Source organism: Hemicordylus capensis, chromosome 6 (assembly GCF_027244095.1).
Source record: "Hemicordylus capensis ecotype Gifberg chromosome 6, rHemCap1.1.pri, whole genome shotgun sequence".
Taxonomy (NCBI): Eukaryota; Metazoa; Chordata; class Lepidosauria; order Squamata; family Cordylidae; genus Hemicordylus; species Hemicordylus capensis.
Genome location: NC_069662.1, coordinates 140346739 through 140368890, shown reverse-complemented (window position 1 = coordinate 140368890; position 22152 = coordinate 140346739). Strand labels below are relative to the sequence as shown.

The window sequence follows — 22152 nt, the reverse complement described above, 5'->3', positions numbered from 1 at the left end:
GTTATAAATACCAATATTAGCTCAGTGTGTTTAACTAGCAAAGTTTGACATTATTGAATTGGATCAAAAATAAACAAACGTAGCTTGATTTTTCTGTAGTCCTTAATTTTGGATTCAATGTCGGCCTTTGTGTGAATTATTTCACTTTTTTTAATAGAGAAGGAAGACTGCCAACACATTCAGTTCAGTTACCCTATAAGTTATCTTTACCCATTTCCCTCCTGTTAAAAAAATGGTCAATTGAGGATTTCCTACCAAACAGAAGAAAGAGTCTTATTTATTATGACACAACAGGATTAATTCCTTTCACTGTTAGTGAGATGGAACGTCGGCAGATACTACTAAAAAGATATGTATCTTTTAAGTAGTATGACTATGTATCAGTCATAGGAGGTACTCGAGTCAAAATAAGAAACGCCCACTAACTATGCATGGATCTAGGAATATATAATATAAATCAGTTACTTAATGCTTATTTTGGTATTACAACCAGGCAAAAGTGGGTGGTATTTTGTTTTGTCCTTACAAGTCCTTCTGATACATAAAGAAACTCCATTATCCCCCTAACCTGTATTTTATACCACGATTGACAACTGACATTTTAAAATTAAAAAATCCCTGGGTATTTGTTTTTATCAAGCATAAATTTAAAATAATCAACTACCTACCTACTTTTAAACGGGTTGTTAAAAAAGGAACTCAACCTATGTACCAGGAGGAAAAGGATATTAGCATTCTGATCAGAAGAGACCTTACATTAGAAAAATCACATTACCAGGGATCTGTTGAGATCTGGGAGCAGACTTACAATTCTCTGCAACCCGATTCAAACCATGTTTACCTGAAAGTAAGTCCCATGGCTTTCAATTGGTCTTACACTCAGGCAAGTATGCTTAGAATTTCGGATTTACCTGACAGTATGTTCCATTTTATTCAATAGAATTTAAATTTCAAGTCATTATACTAGTGTCATTTTTGCTAAAGTAGGTTGTTATATATTTAAAACCTAAAAAGAAGCATGCATTCTGATATTTACTCAGAAGTAAGTACCACTACGTGCAATTGCACTTAAAAGTCTACATGACTGGAACCCCTTAGCTAGGCCGTCTCAAGAAGTAACAGTAAGATGTATGCAAAAGTAATGATTTAATGACTGTAAGCAAGACAAAGCAATAGAATTGTGCTTCTTTTGCAGACTGAAGACAATGAAATGTTTAGCTACAATTTCCCATACAAACATGGAACAATAGTCATATAGGATAAACACCCTCACAAATATGTAACTGGGTGAAGAACACACACGAAGTTTGACCAAAGCAAACCACAAACTGAAAATTATGGGACTCTTCAGGACGTTTAATTTTTTTTTAGATGTCCCATCTTGGTTCAAATGGATGCCTTCAGAAGCCTATTTTGCAAAACGGATTTCCGCAGCTTATTGGAGATATCAAAGTACCTGTTAGTCTTTAACCAAGTTAGTACTGTACCATATACATACATACATACATACATACAAACATATATTAAAACAAATTTAGATTAAAAGCCTTCATCCAGCGATTTGCTGATTAAGAAAGAAAGAAAGAAAGGTTTCCCCATATTTTATGGCTTCTTGTTTGATTTCCTGTGCTTTTTTAAAAAACAAAGAAACTCATCACACCAAATAATACAACTAATGAAACAGTTAAATCTTTCCCATGTTCCTCCATCGTATTCTCCTTCTTCTGTCCCTCTCCCTTTCCCCCTTTGCATCATTAAAACAGTTAATCACATGGTGTAAAAGTAAAAAGTAATACACTACTTGGAACAAAGACAAGGCCCGTAAAATCCTTGCGAGAGTGACAATTGCTTCCGGGTTCACGGTCTGAGCTCGCCCTCCAACCCTGGGCGTCACTTGGGGAAATTCTCGCTGACATCTGCTGACATCAGCAACGGCCCAATAAATAAGGCGATTCCAAGGGTCGAACCAAGTTTAACCACCGTCTTGTGAGTGCGCGAAAACAATATTTTCTTTATACTATTTATAAATATATGATACAATACTGCTTCCTGTTTTGCCATATACCAACATGGCATTGTTCTGCGAGCGTAAAATGCCATCTGATTCTTACAAAAAGCGTTTCTTTTCTTTTAAAACAAGTCTGTAAAATGAGCGGAATACCCGCTTTTAGGCATACAAATCGCAAAATGGAAAGTTTACTTTTGCCTTTTTCGGTTTTCTCCTCTCCTCCTTTCCCCGCCTCTAAATCAATTCTGCGCAGCAGCAGCAGAGAAGTTTGAAGGATGCGACATAAAAATCAAAATGGTAATAAGCAAGAAATTGTTATTCACAGTGGCATGGAGAGAGAGAGAGAGAGAGAGAGAGAGAGAAATTAATTTCCGGGTTGTTGATGAATTTCAAGATGGAAGAAAAATCCACTTGTTTTCAACAGGTTCACAAAACAGCATAATAACAATTATCAATCCAAGAGAATGTAAATGTGAGAAGTTAATCTGGATCAACAACACTGTGTCCCGTTATTGATATGCACCCATCTCCGGAGTCTCCCGAGCCCAGAAGAGGAAGGAGATTGAAGGAAGCAGGTGGAACACAAAACACTCCTCTTCCTCCCGACTTTAGCTGGCTATTTATACCTTCTTCTTCTTTTCTGCGTTGCTAGTCCTTAAGAAACAGCTCTTTCCCCACCCACGGTCCATATTCATTGTTCACCCTTTAAGTCCAACCTTGTTTATGTCCAAAGACGTTGGCGGGGTGGGGGCGGTAATCATTCATTATTCCTCTTTTTAAAGCAATTTGGACGATAGTCACACGTGGTATTAGCATCGATAAAGTTCATGGCATGGAGAGAAAGAGGGAGAGAAAGAGACAGGAAAGAAACCTCTAAAGAAATTGCAGGGCTTCCCTTAGTCCCAAAGGGGGTCGGTGTGTCAGCCAGAAGAAGTCGCAGAGGACCCATTTACGGAGGCTTTCCGTGCGCGGTTGGTAAAGGAGGCGTGGTGGTGGTTGCTGTTGGGACTGCCGCTGGTTCCGTTCATAGTACTAGAGATGTGGGGGAACTGAGGGTGCGGAGACTGCACGGGGGTGCTGGGGCTGAGCAAACACGAGGAGGTGGAGGGGGTGCCTCCCACGGGGCTGCTGGCCTTCTCGCTCCCAGAGTCACTTTCCAGCTCCCCGCTGTTGTTGAAGCCATCTCGCTGGTGGCCACCGCCGATCTTCATTCTTTTACAAGTAGCTCGGACCCGGTACTTCAAAGGGAGGGGGCCATTCTGCAAAAGAAGAAACCCAAAAGAACACATTGGTCCGCGCCTCTTTGCCTTCGGGCTCACTCCCTCAAGTGCCCGGCAGCAAGAAAACTCCAGGTCCCACGGTTCACGGATTTACCCTTCTCCAAGTGTAGATGTAAGCAATATCCATTAGCGTGTAGTAGTCCTTCAAAGGCTCCTCTTCATACATGACATCGATCTGTGAAAGAACGCCTTCATTTAATGGGATCAAGGAGAAAGGCAATATGTAGCATTATCTCAGATACTGGGCGCCTAAACCCAGCTGACCACAACTAGAAGGATTCTGTTTTCAGTCCAAGTACTTCGGCCCACATCCGATGTTAAATATACTTTCTTTGGAAGTAAATCCAGTGTTGTGGGTCGGCTGTTTAAAAGACCATACTGCCGTTTATTTCAGGTTAAAAAAAAAAAAAACAGCCCAGAAGCAAAAGCCATTAATTAGCAAAGGCCATTAAGTAATCTTCGCATGAGAAAGACTTCAGACATTTTACCCCAAAGCTGTCGTCTTAACTATGATCTTCAAAAACGTGAAGATCTGATAGTACAGAACCAAACAGTTGCATACTATCTGATCCTGTAGGCTTCTGAAAATAATGACAACATCGACACAGAAAAGTTCATAACTGAAACAAACTACTTATTTACATGCGGTATTGTACACTACTGCATAATATTGTGCTTGATAGCTTTTGAGAAGTGTTTTTCCAAAAGAACATTTTAAATAGCTCTATCGTGAACATTGTGTGAGACCTTTTCCCCGCTTTAGGTCAAAGTACCTGAAAAGTGTTAGGTATGTCCATCTTGCTCCGTAGAAACTTTCTCAGATGCATCACAGTCATTGCTGCTGGGCAGCGTAAATATCTTTTGTCATTCACCTACGATGAGCATTTGATAGGAAAATTAATGCATATAGTTGAAAACGTGGCATGAGTGCCTCAATCACTAGGAGATACTGAAGTACAGTTGGATATGGATAAAAATTAGATGCTTCTTGCTGAGAAGCATCTAAGAAGAACTGAGCAAATATACAAACTGAAAAAAGAGAACAAAAATCCAATTCATACTTATTAAATACTGGCTATTTTCCAGTACTGGCAAAACTTCCTTCTTAAAAATTGTTGAGTTCCTCCCACCACACCCAAGGTAGAGTAAAGTAGAAGAAGACAGACCCATAATACCAGAACTCATCAATCAGAGCTCTTTTAATTTTAGTTGCCAAGAAAGTACAATAAAAGTCTTCACAATAGCTGCCTGTGGTGTTAATTTCTTCAGGGGGATAAAAATAACTATTAATCTCACTGGCCCACCAAAATAATCTAAACTATGTTATTTTCTGAAGATAGTCTTAAGGAAAATGAGATTTATTTACCTCCTCTTTGGATTTCTCTTTCTCTTTATTTCCTTTCCGTTCCAATCTGAGAAGAGGAATTATACAATTATAATGAAGAATAGCTAGCCAAGAATATACAGATAAGGGTAAAATATTGCCTTCAGAACTTGCCTATTTTGGTCGAAGAACTCAATGGATAAGCTTATTATCTCATCATCTGTTATAATCCTTTTGTCTTCATCTGCAACTTCTCCCCTGTCTTCATTAGAGCCATTGGCAGCTGCATAGAAATTTCCACAGTAATTTACATTTTGAAATTCAAATCAGGAAGAATGAGAATCAACCTCAGTAACAGGGGGAATCTCTCATTGTTAATATTATCTCTGCCAATATTAAAATAGGTCATAGCCCATATATAAAACATTTATATTAATTATGCTGTACCAGCACTGAATTATTATATGGGTTATATATGATTTTTGAAAACAACCTCAGCTTTTGAATGAAGTGACAGTTTTATTTCTATACAATAATAAACTAGAAGCTTTTACCATCAGCAGATGGATGAGCAGCATAAAAGTCTCTTCTTCTTTTCATTTCATCTGAGTGAGAACACATATTTGTAATTTAGTTTAGTCTGGATGTAAACACATACATAGCAGTATTTGTGAAGCTTCTTCTAAAAACAGAAGTCTGCTTACTTACTTTTGAAAAGGCCTGGAACTAACTTGTACACAATGTCTTGGAGGGTTTTATCTGACCTGAAATATAAAATTCCAAGATACTCAGATTTAGAGAGGTGTCAGTATTCAGATCCAAACTGCATACACACTTCCCAAAGTCAAAAGGCAGCTTCTTCAAAAATTGAACTTAGTAAAAAGTTGACCTCTCACCAAATTTAAATACCATTTTGGCAGAAGTGTTACATCATCTGGTGTCTACTCTTTTATTTTATTATTATCTTCTTCTTTTTTGGTCTACCAGAAACACATCTGGCCTGGCCTGGCCTGGCCAGGCTTTCTCTACTGTCTAAAACTGATACAATTAATAAGTCATCAGAAAACAACAATTAAGGATACAATAAATAAAGAGGACTTGTACAAAGGTTTAGCTTTTACCTTTCTTTCACCCATAGTTTATATTCATTAACTACATTACTTTGCACTGGAATAAATCTACGAATTAAATATACAGGCTGGCCAAAAGTGAGTGGAGAAAACTGACATTAATTTGCAGTTAATCCACATAGGCAACATTAAAAACCATCATATAAAAGTGATGAAGGAAACAAACCAGCTAGTTATAAAGACTGAAATGTCAAACACATTCTCATACACTAACTTCAGTTTGTAAACTGACATATCTTTTTAAAGATTTGAGCTTGTGATTCAGAGGTGGACCTCAGAGAACCAGAACAGAGAACTCCTACCTTATGTTCAAAAGCGGCTTGGTTTTGTGAACTTGGACATCACAAATAGGACAATACTTGCTCGTCTCCAAGTAGTGCACGATACATGTCTTACAGACTATAAAGGGGGGAAATATATAGCTTTTAGAGAACAGCAAGAATCCAAAAGAGAACCTCGACTATTCAAAGAGGTGATGAGGGCGACCTTTTCTAAAGCGGGACCCACCAAGCAAAGTGAACCAGCCCTTGTCAATATAGGACACTAGATAAATACTCGAAGGAGCTGCGGAGAGCTGAAGGGCGCCTGGAAATATATAGGGCATGTTTACAAAGACTAAGTTGCACGGGAAAAAGGAGCAAAGCCTTCTCGGCTCTCCGGGGGTGGATATAGCCTAGTAGCGGGCGCGCTCTCTTTGGGCTTGCTGGGCCGACGAAGACAGACAGTGCGAAGCCGGGCAGTACTTACAGGAGTGGAGGCACTCGATGATGGTGGTGGCATCGATGAAGTAGCCTCCGCAGATCACGCACATGAGATGGGGATTGAGCTCGGTGATTTTGATGCGGGTGGTGCGATGCATTTTGGCGCAAGGCGAGGCAGCTCTGAAAGACACGCACACAGGAGGAGGGTTGAGCGGGGAGAGCCCCAGGCGGGCCCCGACACAGCTTTTCTACCCCTCCCCCACCGTCAAGGCAACCCCGCCCCCCAACTAGGCAATGTTGCTGGTGGGAAAGGCAAGCTGCCCAGCAAGGAGCAGCACCGGCGGCGGCGGCGGCGGGGGTGGGGGGACACGCTCCTGCGCCAGGGCTCGGGGGAGGGCTCTGCTGCTGCCCAGTGCCCACCTGCCCGCTCCCCCCGCCCTGGCGCAGCGGGTGCTAGGAATGCGGCGGAGGCGGCGACAGACCAGAGAAGGCGGCCCAGGGGCTCATCGGAGCCCCTCTCCCGTGACCGGCCGGGGCCCCCGGTGGCGCCTGCAGAGAGCTGGGGAGCTGGTGGCAGAGGGAGAAGCCTGATCCCGGTGCAGCGGCGGAGGCTGCCCTGGGCATTTCCGGCCGGGAGAGGAGGAGGGGGCGGCGGCGGCGGCTGTAGCGGCGGCCGCGACGGAGGAGGAGGAGGAGGAGGAGGAGGGGAGGAAGGAAGAGGCGAGGGAGGGAGGGAGGGCGGGCTGCTGGCTGGCTCCACTGGGGCCGGCACCTCGGAGCAAGGGCCGGCGGCGGGCATCGGGGAGGCTGCTGCTCAGGAGGGTCGGGGAGGATCGGGGCGGCGGCCGCGAGCGGGCCGTGTTGGGCTGCTGCGCCCGCATGCCTCGCCGCAGCCAGCCCAACAGGCTCGGGACGGAGGCGCCTTCGGAACCAGCGCTCGATCGAGGGGGTTGCTATAGCAACTTACACTTACACTTGGCATCCTGCCACCGCCCGGAGCGCACCGGGGAGGGGAGGAGGGGGGCGGGGCCCAGATGGGGGGAGGGAGGGAGGGGGGAGGGGAGAAATAAGAAAGAAAGAGGGAAAGAAAGAAAGAAGGAAGGAAGGAAAGAGAGAAAAAGAAAGAAAGAAAGAAAGAAAGAAAGAAAGAAAGAAAGAAAGAAAAAGAAAGAAAGAAAGAAAGAAAGAAAGAAAGTGCTAAGAAGGTGGCTGGGAGCGGGAGCGAGCAGCAGCCCCAAGCTGGGGGTGCAGTTGGAGGGACCCGGCAAGGCGCAGAGGCCCGGGGAGGGTTGAAGAAGTTGGTGCCTCTAGGAAAGGGAGCCAGCCAGGAGAGGCTACGGATGGGGGGAGACCGGAGGGTGCAGCTGCAGGAAAGGCACTGGGGGCGTGGTGGGGGTGGGAGGGACCCAGGCAAGAGGGCTCTTGTGGGGCCCGAGCCGCCCCCTTCCCCGCACCTCTCCCTCTGCCATTCAGCCGGAGTTTGAGAGCCAAGAGGATGGGTGGGTGGCTCCGTGGGGAGGGAGGGAGGGAGGGAGGGAGGGAGGGAGGGAGAATGGAGGCCAAAGGCAGAGGAGCTGGCGGGGGGAGGCCTCTGGGGCGGCCCGAGTCAGCGCCGGGGTCTGCGCCAGGCCGAGAGCAGGAGGCTCCTCCCGAGCCTGTTCTCGGCCATTTCGGATCCTCTCGGGGGCCTCCATCCACGTCGACTCGGCGGCGCAAGGAGCAGCTGAGCCCGCTCCACTGCCTGCCTGGCTCCCTCCCTCCCCTCTGCCAGCCCTCCAGCCCCCCCCCCCCCAGCTGCTGCACACCGGACGGCGCTCGCTCCTCTCGGCTCGCTGAGAGAGGGAAAAGCTGGAGCGTCTGCGGGGTTGGGGAGAGCGTAAGTTCCCCGCCGCTGCCCCCTGGAGTAGGCCAGGCAGCCGCGAAAAACGCCTCTCCCCCCGAGGGTTGGGAGCGACAAGCCTCCCCTCCCGCCGCGAGATCAGCCCCTGGTGCCCCACAAACCCCACACAGGGCATGGCCAGCAGTCGCTGCAAAAACTCCCGCAGCCCCGGCGTTGCGCCTCGGCTCTGCCCGCAGCCGCAGCCAGGCAAGGATCTCCGCCACAGAAGAAGCCCACCCGAGGCAGGAAGCTCCCACCCGGGCTGGGCGCACAATTTACGGCGCAGTCGGGCGGGAAATCTGCCCAGAGCACAGGTCAAGCTTCTTGCTCTCTGCAGACGCCTTCCGTGGCGAACTCGCCCCCGTCCAGACGAGACCGGAGGCCTCGTGGCTCCCTCCCCGCCCTCGCCAGACTTGCCCCAGAAAAGAAGGGGGGTAACGCTTTGCTGGGTGTGCCAGCAAGCTCCACTAGTTCCTACTGTCTTTGCACGTCTCTGCGCCGCGAAAACTGTTGCTTTTCTAGTGGGAGGGGGAGATTCGGTCTGGAGAAAAGGAAAAAAAGGAGAGGGAGACAGTAGACTTGACCTTAGGTCCAAGCATGTCAGTTCCTGGGCACCAAATCTCATTGCCCCAACGTCTGCCCAACAGGATCAACAAAGGAAACCCTCAGCTTTTGGGATCTAGTCAGCCTTGCTCCCTGGCTTCCAAGTTCTGGTTCTCCGCATTTTCCACCTTGCCATCACTTAGATTTCTTTATTCTGACCTGCATAACCGGCGCTCTCTTTCCTCTTTTATTTGTGAAAGCCAAGAGCACCGGAAACCCTAAATACCTCATAACTGAAGGTCCCAGGAATCGGCCAGCTTAGAACTCTTTTGCAGCCCTGAGAGACGGGGGCAACCCAATCCTTCAAAAGATACCAACACATGTTTTATTTCACGGAAACGGAGCCTCTCTCCGAGTGGGAGAAAGCTCAAATCAACCGTGAAGCTTGTTTGGTCGAAGCTATCCCTTAACCGCATATTATTTATTACCCAGGTTAGCCCTCTCCTCCAGGACATGATCGGGGCCATCTCTGAAACCCAGGATCTCAGACAGCAAACTGAATCAAAGCAACGGTCCCCTTCTCCCTCCCTGAAAGACCCCAAGAAGAGAACCTGTGCTCATGCCCTCTTTATCCACATACAGTATCCATTGCACATATAAACATCAAGAGCATCTCATTACCAACACACCCACTCGTCTAGGAGAGGAGTTTGACCTTCTCTTTTCTTTCCCTCAGATGTCCCCCCCCCCATCATCTGGTGTCTGCACAGTCAATATACTCCGATCCTTACCGTGAGATAATATACTTATTTTTCAGCCTCCTACCCACTCACCCACTCAATCGTGTAAACAAGGTATAGCAAAACTTGCTATGATAGTCAAGGCGAAGCTAGCTTGGAGGCCTTACAAGGGTTCCTTCAAAATAAAGGAAAGGTAAATACCGGTAGGAACACTCAGTGATACTCTGTGCATTTGTTTGTGTTATTCTGCACTTGCAGTTCTGTGCATGAAAATGTATCCAACTCAAAGCCCATATAAGCTTGAATGGACCAACACCGCATGCTCTACACCTACAGCCAAGCAAGCAAGATGTTCACCAAGAAGGGACCTGCCACATAATGTGGGAGTTCATTCTTGATGGCGATCTGTGCCATTTTGAAGTGTGTGGAAATAGCTTTTAGAATTCATGTCCGCATGCATTGTCAAGAAATCTTTCCCCCACATCCCCTTCGCCCTCCACACACAAATCTGTTCAAAATACAGATAGCAGCAAAGGCAGCCATTCATTTACATAATGTCACAAGTCATCTTTCTTGGTAACCAAACTCTGAAAAGTAGCGAATTGAACTCTCCAACTGGTCTCCTAGAAGTACACGAAGGAAAAGGAGGGAAACATTAACATTTGCCCAATATCTTATGGGAGTCTGCATCACCATCCAATTCCAACATAAATCTTCTCATATGAAACTGAGTTAGTTAAAAACAAACTAACAACCCTATTCTTACCATCACCACCAAGATTAAATTTCCAGAGTCTCTCATGTCCTGGGAAGGTCGTTTCAAACAGACTATCTACAAACACTGTTTTTCCTCTCCTTAACACATGGAGCTAAAGAAAAATCCAGAGTTTTTACAAAATCCAAGGAGCTGGTGTGGCCAAATGCCTAAGTGTCTAGGTTCTGTGGGAACCGCTTACCATGTACTTGTAGGGGGGAAAGGTTTGCTTTGGTTCCACCGGGTTATTTCCTTCCCAACACTAAACAGTCAAGAGCGGAACCATTGCTAGAACTGTGCTGTCAAGGCCAAGGAAATTCTCAAAACATGCACCACCAACTTTCTTGTGCCACGCACCCCGAGTGCTAGGAGAAAGCCAAATGCAAAACCCACCAAGTTTTGTATTATCCCTAATAATAGCCAAGCGTTTCGGCTCTTTGCCCGGCTTACAAAGATTGGGGGAAACGCCAGCTAAATAGAAGAATGAAGCCATGCAAGGCGCTTTTACAAGGCATATATCACCTCTACTTCCCAAACTGTCCTAAATCCGCACCTGACAAATCCTCCTAGGATCGCAGACACAACACACACACCCAGGAGGTTCTCTCCCCAAAAGTTATTCTTCCAACTTCGCCCTTCCCTTTCCTCCCCAAAGCGAGAGACTTCAGCATTTTAAGCACAAATGAAAAGGACACATGGAAAGTGAAGGGAGCACCGCCATCTTACAAGTCGCTTAGTTGCACGCGAGTGTTGGCCGAACTTAAGTTAATAAAATTTCCCGGAGAGCTCCCTTCGGTCCAGCGAGCCCCCCGGAGGGATCGCAACCCCCCGCCGGACCCATCTCTATAATATGGGCGCGCTCGCTCGCTTTTGAAGCCCCCACCGATCCGTTTCTTTCGGAAGCAATCGCCATCCCAGGATCCAGGCAGCTCCAGATTTCATTAACTGTCTCCGTTCAATCAAAATCTGCATTTCAACAAAGAGGGCTGCGCTCGAACCGGTGGCAGAGTCTGAAAATATAAATATTCTCCTCCTGGGCCATGTGCCCAGCAAGGCTGTGGGAGCCCGCTGGGGAAAGCACAGAACTAAAATTTGAAAGTGTGGGTGCGTAACGAAAGCGAGTGCCCGGGTTGCTGCTGCCGCTGCGGCTGCCTCTGCTGATCGCTGCTGCTGTGAGCCTCCGCGCGAGGGGAGAGTGCGTGTGTGTGTGGCGGCGGCGGCTGCTGCTGGAGCAGACTGTCAGCGCTTTTTTCCCCATACGGAGAGCTTGGGGACACCTAGGTGCCCCTTTGCAGCTCCAAAGCCCTTGAAAACCGCCGCCGAGCTCCCAACACCCCCCGGCCCTGGCTGGAAGGCACCTCGGTGGATACATACCCGCCAAAAGGAGCCGGTGGGGGACGATCGGAGCCGCCAAAAGAGACAATGAAAGTTAAAAGTCGTTCAGCAGAAAATGAATGTGAGCCAAGCGGCCATCTTGAAATGAACTGCAGACGCTGTCAATTGCAATAAGCGTATTGCCGCCGCCGCCGCCGCCGCTGTTGCTGCTGCTGCCGCCGCCGCTGCACTCAGCTCATGTTAGTTCCAAAACACCCGGGGTCCTCTCCTCCACTGACCTCTTCTGACGCCCTGCCTCTCCCCGAGTTGGCTCTCCGTTTTTTGTTTTCCTCCTCCTCCTCCTTTCCCCCCCAGTTAATGCGTGGCTTCAGTGCTGGGATCTTAAAATCTTTCTAATCCGGATGGCTTGCTTCTCCTCCACAGCCCATTGTCTCTCCCTCCCTCCTCCCTCCCCCCCCCTCTCTCTCTCTTTTTACTCCTCTTTCTCTCTCTCTCCCCCCCCCACCGTTGTGCTTCTCGGCCTCTGGGGAGGCTCTTGATGTGTGTGTGTGTGTGTATCTTCTTCCTCTTCTAACAAAAAGAGAGAGGCAGAGAAGAGATCGTAATTATTTCATAGTTGTTGGGGAGGGAGGAGGGAGAGTGGTGGACGGGGGGGGGATGCAACACTGAAGGCACAGAGTGGAAACTGACACCGTCCCCAAAATGGCTCAGAGTTCGCCCGCCCCGTCAGCGTCACGTGGGGCTCCTCATTCCTTAAGGGTGGCCTGGGAATTAGTGTCGGTGTAGTCGGAGCCCGTCAGCCTCCCTGTGACCCAATCCCGCGACTCCGCCGCCTCCTCCCCTTCGCGCGCCGCCCTCCCCACCCCCTCTCGGCACTCCGCCTGGTCCTCCCCCCCCCCCGCAGCTACACACATATACGCACACACCACACCACACACTTTGCCTAGTCCTCCTTTTCTCCACCGCACTCACGCTGCTGCCTGTTCCACCTCCTCCTCCCGCTCTCTCTCTCGCTCTCTCGCACACAATGCATTATTCCTCCCACCCCCTACACACACACACACACACACACCGTCCTGCACACACTTTGTGCCCATTCCTTCTCCTTCTTCACGTTTTTTCCCTAGTTTCCTGCATTATACACACCCTGTCACCTCACTGGCGCAATCTTTTTATTTCTCTCTTCTCAGACACACACACGCACACACCCCTCTTTTTGTCTACTGCAGTCTTCCTTTTTTCCCCCATAGATGCCATATCTGACAGACGCCGACCCACTGAAGAAATAAAAATTAAAGTAAGGAGCCCGAGATAAAAACCCGCCCCCTTTATTCTCCAGGCGCAGTAAATTGTCAGTTACCACAGACACACCTTGGGCTTAGTCCACTTCCTCATCCCTACCCTTCCATTCTCAAGCTTCCTCCTGCCTGCCTACTCCGCTCCTTTTTCCTGCCCCTCCACACGCAGCAGGACTTGCTGCCCCATTCTTAGAACCCACCATTTTAATGGCTGAAGGTGGTGCCCAATATTTTCTCCTCCCCGGAGCGCCTTGTCTGTTGCCTTCCTTCTGCACACACAGCAGGCGCTGCTGGTTGGTTCACCATCCCTGCTCAGGCTTTCTAGCTTTCCTCTTCCCCTTCCCCATCTAGTCTCGTCTAGAAACCTTCCTTCCCCAATCCCCAGACCATCACGAACAAGTAAGCCTATGCCACTTCAGAGATACTTGCAAAGCATTTCAGGTGCCGTGGAAACTGGGGATGAGGAGGATGAGCCCGCAGCTGGAAGAGCCCTGAACTTCGCCTCTGAGATTCCACCTTCGTTCCTCCTCGCCTTCCTAATAATTTCCCGCCTTGGCATTCGCCTCACGCATCCTCTATCTCTTCTTGTTCCCCTGCACGTCTCCTCTCCCATCGATCTCCTCATCCACACGTTAAAAAGTCGCCCCCCCCCCGCAGCACATGCTCCTTCGTATTTCAGCCCCATTGTCCCCGTCTCCTATTCTTCCCATTTGCCATGCTCTGCACTTGATGTGCATCGTTTGAAGATTTCAGAACTAGTCCACCCCCTTCTTCACACCTGTCTTCGTCTACTAGTCGCCTCCTCCCCTTGTCTCGGTGTCGGTGATACCCAAAGATGCCCAGTCCCCATTCCGTTTCCCTCAGGTATTTCTTTCCCCTTCGCACTCCCCATATCGCCGGATTGGTACCCCAGAGCTTTCACCCCCACAGTTGCATGGTTAGACGCTTCAACCCACAGCCCCTTCACTCTAAGTCAAGGCAGAAGCGTGAAGTATTTCCCTTTGTTTCTTGTATAGTTTATTATATTACAACCTTAGTATGGAAACTCAGCTCCACCAAGACACCCGTTATTCTTTCTTGGGCATTTTCTTTCTTTGGCGAAGATCTCCCTGGCTTTAGACACGCCTTCTCACTTCCCGCCTTCCTGTGGCGTATACATTCGATCACCTCGCCACACGAGTTCTGCCACCTCCCGGTGCGCCAGAGCCAATGTGGTTCCCTTCAGAGCAAACGTCTTCCAGACCCCCCCCCCCTCACAAATTCTCGACACTTCCACCTCGCCCAAGCCTGACACCCTCACACGCACTGCCTCCCCGCCCCACATTTTGGCGCGCTTTCACAAACACACCCGCACGCTGCCAGGATCCCACCCAAGGATGCCCACCCTGGGCACAGTCACAGACCCGCTTTCCTGGTGGCATTTGGTGAGGGTTTTCTACATGGGCGCCCAGTACAAGCTCGAAGCAGACTTTCCCATCGGACCACTCCTTTCTTTTCGCATTTCCTTCGGCCAGGAAGCAATTCTACGACTGACAATATGGATAATTTATTGAGAGTGCACAATATACTGGGTGCCCCCCTCCCTCCTGAGAGACACAGAGGCAAGGGGGGGGGGCATGGGCGAGCAAGCGCACCCCCCAAGTAGCTTGCTCCCCACCTCCCCCCATTTTTGTTTCAGAAATCTAATATGTGCGACACAGCTCGCCCACTCATAAATGCACTTGACCCACTCTGTCTCCCCGCCCCACCCCCAATTGTGATCCCCCCCCCCGCACAGAGGCGCTGGATCAGCTCTTCCCCTGCATTTCAGGCACTTCTTCAGAAACTTCAAGGCGCCGCTGCTGGCCTGGAATGGGACTGTGTGTTCCTCCTGAACCCTCTTTCGCACCTCAGGAAACTCTTCAGAAGGCTATTGTTTTGCAGGGAGAGCGGGTGAGGTGGTGCCATCTCTCAGCACAAACAACAGCTTCCCCCAAGAGGAGCTGAGGAGAGAATATTCTCCTTCACCTAGGGAAGTGGAGCCGGCGCAATCCACATCCCATTGATAAAACTCCCAGTCGGTGTGAATGGCTTGGGTTGCCTTCGACGTCCTGCAAATGCCAGACACAAATGCCATCCCACAGCCGTTCCTTAATCATACCCCCTCCAAAAAGGACCCCAACGGAGGAGAGTCATTGACACCCTCTTCCCAACAGTTTGCTCCACGTGTATCTCTCGAGACGCCCCGTTGTCCTCCTGGAGTCGCTGAACTGAAAGCCTCGGGACCTCGGATTCTCCCCCACCCCTTGATCCCACCAGAAGGAGAAAGGCAACCCCACTGCAGGCTTTAGCTTGTCAGCTTCCACCCCTGAAGGAGATGCTAAGCTTGAAATAACCCTGCCCCCCATCTACACAGCATTGTTCAACAGAAGGACTTGACTCAGTCAAGTTTAATCCCACCCAACGCCAAACCCAGCGTTTGGGAGCCGGTCGCGTGGAATTCAAGAGCACGGCCACGTCGTGGATTTAGAATAGGCTGGAAAAGAAGGGGCTTCATCATCAGCCATGGAATGGGGTAAGTGTTGCTGTAGGCTTGCCTTGCCTCAAAGCAGGGACTCCTCCTCATATTAGTGCGGGGTGGGGGGTATGCCGAAGCTATATAGTATAACTAATGTGAACCAAAAGAAATGAATGCACGTGTGCGTTTTAAGTTCGCTTTTCCTCCAGTCACCAAGTTATCTATCTGAACGAAGGTTAATAGAAGAAGCCTCTTTCAGTGCGCTTCCCCAATTGAAAATAGCCAACAATGAGCACAAGGCTAAGCAATGACGAAGAGATACCATCTTTACCCTAAGACCCTCTCCACCCTAAGTCTCTACGAGATTGTAAAACAAGATTGGGGGCCATTTTATTACTAAACTGGGCAAAGAGGCACCTTTTACATGTGGCGATTCTCTTTATTTAGCATGGGGAGAGTAACTGGCCCTATCCACCCCCAGCACAGTACCTCTCCAGTGACTGTTCTGGTGGCTATGTTTCTTTTTAGACTGTGAGTCCTTTGGGGAGAGGGAACCATCGTATCTTATTTATTTATTATTTCTCTATGTAAACCGCTTTGGAAACATTTGTTGAAAAGCGGTATATAAATATTTGTTGTTGTAGATATACCTACAACCCCGGACTGTCGGCTACCACTGATAATTCCTTTAATCAAGGAGACAAATTTGGGGGGGGGGCAAGCTGGATTATTCCAGAGGTGCAGGCAGAAAGAAAGCTTGAGGAGCAATTCTCCACTTATTTGGGGGCTGAGGGGGGACACTTTTTGGGGCGGAGAAAACATTTTGGTGATTGTTGATCTCTGGGTTATTAGCTTTGGCAGCCGGGAGCTCAGTAAAACGAGGTGGGGACTCTTCGCATGCTTAAGAGGGGGAATCTGCACCCCATGGTTACTTAGTCTTCAATTTCTAGTAGCAGAAATCAGGAGTAAAGGGACAGTTTCCCCCACACCCCTCCAAGGTGTCTTCTATGTGGATGTAGACATCGGAATTAGTATTTTGCGGTTGCCGAACTCCAGAATGGATATTATAGTGGATTTAGTATTCTAGAGTAAGAGTGCAAATTCTTATAGCCTTCCTTCAGACAACACCGATGCCATTCTCTCATTCTCCTGCCCACCAAAGGTAATTCTTCTTTCCTGAAGGTAGGAAATTTCTCTTGCCTTCTCCAACATGTTAGAAATGGCTCGAGGAGGATGAAAGAAAAATGGGAACTCAGATAATCGGTCTGCCGCATCGCTACCCTTTTCCCAGCCGGCATGTATAATTACTAACCGGGAAAGCAGCCTCTACCCACGTTGCAAGATGCTTGTTTGTTTGTTTGTTTTAAGTTGGGGAGACAACGCTGCTCGCATTCCATTGATAGCCATTCATCTGCATTGAAGTGAAAAAGGACCGACTGGTGCAATTAAGGGCATTCCAGCTATTGTCCATCTAAATAAACTGCTGAATATTTAGTGAGTAAATCCGGGTAGAAACAGATGAATGACAGCTTTCTCTCAACCTTTGCGTGTGAATCACTTAAAAAGAAAGAAACAAACCACATTCATATAATATGGGGGTGGTGGTGGTGCTCAAGCTATAAAGTGACTTCACCAAAGTGAAATACAAGGGATGGAGGACTGACTACTTTCAGTACAATACAATGAAGCTGGTCATTAGATTCAGCTGCTCCAAAGCCCTTTAAAGAGATTTTGTTGGGAGGTTAATGTTGGAATGTTGACTAGTGTTTTTTGTAAATCCACCCTTCCTCCCTCACAACAAACCCCATTATTATAAGCAGATATAACACACAAAACAGATGTACTATTTTTTCTTTATTATAAGTTAGAAATGGGAAATCAAGAACACACACACGCCAAAGGCTTGTTTCAAAAGAAGGTAAGACTGAATTGTAGGCAGTTATTTAAAAAGCAGAATTTGGACAACTAATACAGCATATATTTGCATACCTCTTGGTATAAACAAATACTGCAACAAAACTTGAAACATTGACTAGAATGAAGGAATAGACATCCCGCCACTTAAACCAAGGATCAACCAAAAGTTGATTAAACTTCTATCAAATAAAGGCAGAGCAAAGTAATAATCTTATATTCAAAGAAAAAATTATTAGATAACAAGCAATTTGTCTTCATCTTGGATTCTGCAGACTGCCAAAGGACTGCAATTAGAGCTGAGTAGTTCTCTCTAGGCTTTTAGCTGCATCTTTTAGTTTTCCAACTAAATCCTAGAATAAGGAGTAACAACTTTAGACAAGCATTTTTCAATATGCTTGAGATACATCAGAAGTGCATATATCAGAAGTGCAAAAACTCTGTTTTAGTACATATATCAGAAGTGCTAAAACTATTGCCCTGAAAGATCAGACTGACAAGGGCAAAACTCAGAGCCTAACACATTAAGAAAAAATTATCTTCCTGCCTATAGTTAAATTATCGATGTTTATTATCTACAAGAAACATACAGCCTCTCTGTCATATTCTATCAGAAGGCACATGTTGAATGTTCTTAAAAGGATTGTTGGGCCAATAACAATGGCAAAATTAAAAAGATACCAAGTTACCTAAAAGTTATATACAATGTTGACATTTTTCTTACTAGGTCATGCAATATAAACAATTACATTGATCTAATGCATTTTTAAGGTTGCAGTCCTAAATATATTTGAAAGTATATTCCTTTGAAACTGATAGAATGCACCAAAATATATGGACATACAAAGCGAACATGTAATTTGAAACAATTTAAATATTAAATTGTAACTACTTATCTGCTGTTCTCCCTTCACAGCTTCTCAAGTTCTACTTAATTTGCAACTTAATATTTTTTGCACTCAGGTTAGGTTTTTTGGTTTTTTTTGGACAAGCTATGGACAATGGAAGATTCTAACAGCAGTGTAAAAGTTCAGTTTACAACTCTTTAGTAATTTAATGACACATAGTTAACCTAGATTAGCTAGACTTCATACTGTTTGTACTCTGTATATCGCACTATACAGTTGCAGAAAATGAATTTCTCATCAAATATATTTGGAAACAAAAAAGCTTTTCCCCCTCACAAAAAGATAATCAACAAGACAGCAGCCACCATGCAAGTAAACTTGAAACTTCAAATTGGTAAGGCACATAAGAAAATCATTTTATAAAATCATATTAAAAAGAAGATGGTGCTACCATTCTGCTACCATTCTTACATGTTTTGATAGTTTGGCAAGGTTTACTTTGGTGGATTCTGGTAGAAAGTTTCACTATGACTCTGGAGACACACATACAAAAGTGATATGAAGAAGTACCTGTAATTGCTCCATAGAACAACTAAAATTAATGTCTGGGTGAGATCTTGAGTCATTGTTCTAAAGGAACAAAAACCCCAAATGTTAGATACTTAATATCTGGCAAAACCTAAAGCAACTTTTAATCTATGCGTAATGGAAAAGACTATATAGTACCTCTACATTAAGGGTCATCAGATAGGCAGGCTGATAAGTTTTATGAAGTTGATTGGTCTAAAGGGATAACAAGGCAGGGAAGAAATCAGTTTCTTAAAGAAAAATGAAGTAAAATAGAGCAATACACATGGCCTAAGTTACCTTGATTTGATATTCCAGACGCCAACAAACATCAATTATATGCAGTGGACTTCTGCCTACACTAAAGAACATAGAGATTTATCTGTTATGCTATGCCAGAAAGCACAACTGTCACACACACCTTTCAGGCCTTAAAAATGTTACTGTTCTACAGATCAATACTGTATTTCAAATATGGTTTAAGAATGACAAGGTACTTATTACTTCCATGTATGGATGTGCAGATGTTCTCTTTAATGTAGGCATTCTAGTAAACCTTTATATTACTACTTTAAAAGTGCCTTTGAAATTAAGAATACTCAAATGACTTCACTTGACATACCTCCCCAGTAGGATTTCCAAGGTATCTTTATTTTTCTGCAAAAAGCAGGGAAAAAAGGGTTTGCCAGCTTCTACAGATTAAATAGAATATAAATAAGGGGATCAAAGAGGGTAAAATTGGCTTGAAAACCTGATATTCGGTGCAAAATTGTTCAATTCTTTCTCTGTCAAACTTACAGTCTTCTAGATAGGAGCTAAAAAGAAAACCAAAACAAGTGTGTTAGCTTTAACGCCAATATTACTCAAGCAGAAGGACATAAAGTAATAGTTCTGTAAAAAATAATAATGGAGGGCTTTGAAAAGGGGATACCTTATGGCAGATTCGTCAGCTTTTTGCTTTCCAGCTTCGACTATACAAGTTGCAGCTGCTGCATGGCAATATTTTAATGTTGCTGGATCTATATGTTCCAAGTCTGGATGATCTAAAAATAAATGGGTTGATGATGATATACTTAGCAGGGAATTTTTCAAATATATGTTGCTAAAATGTTTTCCTCTGTTCAGAGGGAAAGTTTCTTAAAGACACTAAACAGAGCACAGATATAGGAGTTGGGCAAGTAGCAGGCATATCATATTAGCAAGCTTCAAAATTACTGCTGTAAATATAATAGTAACTTCAGGGTTGTTGTTTTTAAACTCCCCAAGGCTGCCATTATAAATACTTCCTAAGAAATAAGCTCTATTACACACTGTGGGGATTACTTCTGAGTAAATATGTGCAAGACTGGGCTGCAGGGCTCTTTCCATAACAAGTTACAAACAATGTGGGGAAGATCTGGTTCTTTTCAAACCATCAATGGATACTTCTCCCCAAGGCTCAATATCTGACCTCAGTTGCTTCTAGTATCAGTTGGTCAGGATTTACCCCATTAAAGCCAGATTTTTGTAACAGAATGTGTGCGAAATAAAATTGCCTAGTGTGTTTTCTAAACCGTGGCCTGGTTTTCCCCCTTCCCATTCGTCTTTATATTCAAGCCATTCCTGGTTTGGCAAGGGTGGAGCCATGTAACAAATTAAACTGCAGAATAAGTTGAAAGAAATATGGATTGTGTTTGAATGAGGATACAAAAATGTTCTCACAGGGGGAAAATATTCCTTTCCTCCTTGTTAGTTAGCAAAAGAATCCGGAGTTGCAAGGGCTGCTTTGAGTGCTCCACCGAGGTCACTTAAAAACAACGCGCATTAAGGCCACTTTTCTAACTCCGCCGAACACCGCGTCACTTCAGAGCCGGCTACAAAGCCTTCTAGGCAATAAAGCCAGAATTTTTGCCGATTCCCATTTGAGTAAACAGAGCTCAGCTGTTGTTCGACAATTGCAGTTCGAACTAGTCCCTCCCGGAGGCCGCGTATTTCCAAAGCAAGCTGCTACACTGGGAGAACGCACGGCTAAAACAAACCCTTCCTTCGCCGCTAAGAGAAAGCAGCCGGCCCTACGACAATACCAGATCGCTTTGCTAGCGTGCAACTGCCAGTTACCGATCGAGAATCAAGGACTGGAAGGAGAAACACGGTCCAGAAGAAAAGCGGCGTTTCGGAGAGCTACATTAAATAACACACAGGCGCACGCAGGCGGGGGAGCCTGAGCCCCAAATGCAGCCAGCAGTTACAAGCCCGACCTTTGCAAAATGACTGCACTGATCTTCGGATGGCTGAGAATAACTCGCCAGGGCGGGATGCGGTGGAAGTGAACCGATAAGGGCCGTAGCAAGGCAAAACCGAATCCGCAACAGCGGCAAAAGCGCTCGGCTTTCGACAGGGAGGCTTCGCCATTCCTTTTAGGCCGAGAGCCAGCGAGACGCGTTTCTGACTGTTTCTGCAAGGAAATGACAGCCGCGGGGAAACGGAGGAGACAGAAACGAAAACAAGAGAAAACCAACAAAGGCGGATGGGGGGGGCGGGGGGCTGGTTACAGTGGCGCGGCTTGCTTCAGGCGACACTTCCTGCGTGGCAGAGAAGCGGCCGTGCCTGCTCCAGCCGCGGAGAAAAGCAGGTATCACAACGCCGGGCCTGGGAAAGAGAACCCCAAAAGGGACCCTTTTTGCGCGGGGAGGGAGTCGGGGGGGGGGGGGCGCGCGCCTTGCTTTGTCTCTCGAGTCTCCAGAGCAGCACTGCGGGTCTTTTCCGGCCAGCTAAGGCTTCCCCTCGAGATGCAGCACTTACCTAACGCGGCCTGGCCGCTAAGCAAGCTCTGGAAGGCCGCCTGCACCAGAACCGTGTAGGCTCTGGGGGAGAAGCAGCCGCGATCAGCCAGGAGCTGCAAGCCACTTTGCACAGGCTCCGACAGCTCCATTGTGAGCCGCGCTGTGACCTTCGACACGCCGCCCACGTGATCCTCGCGCTCAGCTGATCCTGCCGCTTGAGGAGGAGAGAGCGGCCGAGGCGTCTTTATTCCAGCCCCGAGCGAGAGGAGAGGCTTGCTGCTGCTGCTGCGCCTACCATTGCTGCTACCAGCGCCGTTGCTCGAACAGCTGCGAGTTCAACGTCCACCGCCACCACCCGCTCCCTTTTCGCCGAACGCTTTGCTGGTTATCTAGAAAGCCTTGCCGTTTCACCAGCCCGCCTTCCTTTTAACATTTTAATTGAAAGGTGACTTTGCCTTGCTTGCTTGCAGCAAAGACAAAGTCAGTCCCTTTATTTAGTTCTAGAGCTTCCCTTATATTGTGGTAGCACATCAAACCGTGCCATTAAAAAACAAAACAAAACATAAAAAAAC

General features: G+C 46.7%; 2 protein-coding genes across 8 annotated transcripts; both read right to left on the bottom strand.

Moving 5' to 3' along the window:
- Window positions 1-1127: 1127 nt before the first annotated feature.
- Window positions 1128-21735, bottom strand: BMI1 (BMI1 proto-oncogene, polycomb ring finger). Of its 7 annotated transcripts, none has more exons than XM_053262565.1 (10): window positions 21600-21735; window positions 6490-6623; window positions 6045-6141; window positions 5321-5376; window positions 5167-5217; window positions 4787-4895; window positions 4655-4700; window positions 4062-4160; window positions 3383-3463; window positions 1128-3267 (listed from the first exon to the last, which is right to left on the bottom strand). In XM_053262565.1, the coding sequence occupies exons 2-10, from the start codon at window positions 6599-6601 to the stop codon at window positions 2929-2931; spliced, it is 990 nt and encodes a 329-aa protein (XP_053118540.1). In that variant the 5' UTR covers window positions 6602-6623; window positions 21600-21735; the 3' UTR covers window positions 1128-2928. The 7 variants fall into 7 exon arrangements, with proteins under 7 accessions (XP_053118540.1, XP_053118543.1, XP_053118544.1 ...); XM_053262568.1 differs by lacking the exon at window positions 21600-21735 and adding an exon at window positions 13422-13632; XM_053262569.1 differs by lacking the exon at window positions 21600-21735 and adding an exon at window positions 13193-13368.
- Window positions 17329-21908, bottom strand: COMMD3 (COMM domain containing 3). Its single transcript, XM_053262571.1, has 8 exons — window positions 21600-21908; window positions 19750-19861; window positions 19570-19633; window positions 19441-19475; window positions 19119-19179; window positions 18978-19034; window positions 18822-18881; window positions 17329-17756 (listed from the first exon to the last, which is right to left on the bottom strand). The coding sequence occupies exons 1-8, from the start codon at window positions 21727-21729 to the stop codon at window positions 17697-17699; spliced, it is 579 nt and encodes a 192-aa protein (XP_053118546.1). The 5' UTR covers window positions 21730-21908; the 3' UTR covers window positions 17329-17696.
- Window positions 21909-22152: the final 244 nt, after the last annotated feature.

Coding starts and splice junctions, on each gene's coding strand:
- COMMD3 (XM_053262571.1), bottom strand. CDS start 21,729: ATGGAGCTGTCGGAGCCTGTGCAAAGTGGCTTGCAGCTCCTGGCTGAT. Junction 19,862..21,599: donor TAGCGGCCAGGCCGCGTTAG/GTAAGTGCTGCA, acceptor ATTTATTTTTAG/ATCATCCAGACTTGGAACAT. Junction 17,757..18,821: donor GTTCTATGGAGCAATTACAG/GTACTTCTTCAT, acceptor TCCTTATTCTAG/GATTTAGTTGGAAAACTAAA.
- BMI1 (XM_053262565.1), bottom strand. CDS start 6,601: ATGCATCGCACCACCCGCATCAAAATCACCGAGCTCAATCCCCATCTC. Junction 6,142..6,489: donor CATCGAGTGCCTCCACTCCT/GTAAGTACTGCC, acceptor CCCCCTTTATAG/TCTGTAAGACATGTATCGTG. Junction 4,701..4,786: donor GAGTTCTTCGACCAAAATAG/GCAAGTTCTGAA, acceptor TCCTCTTCTCAG/ATTGGAACGGAAAGGAAATA.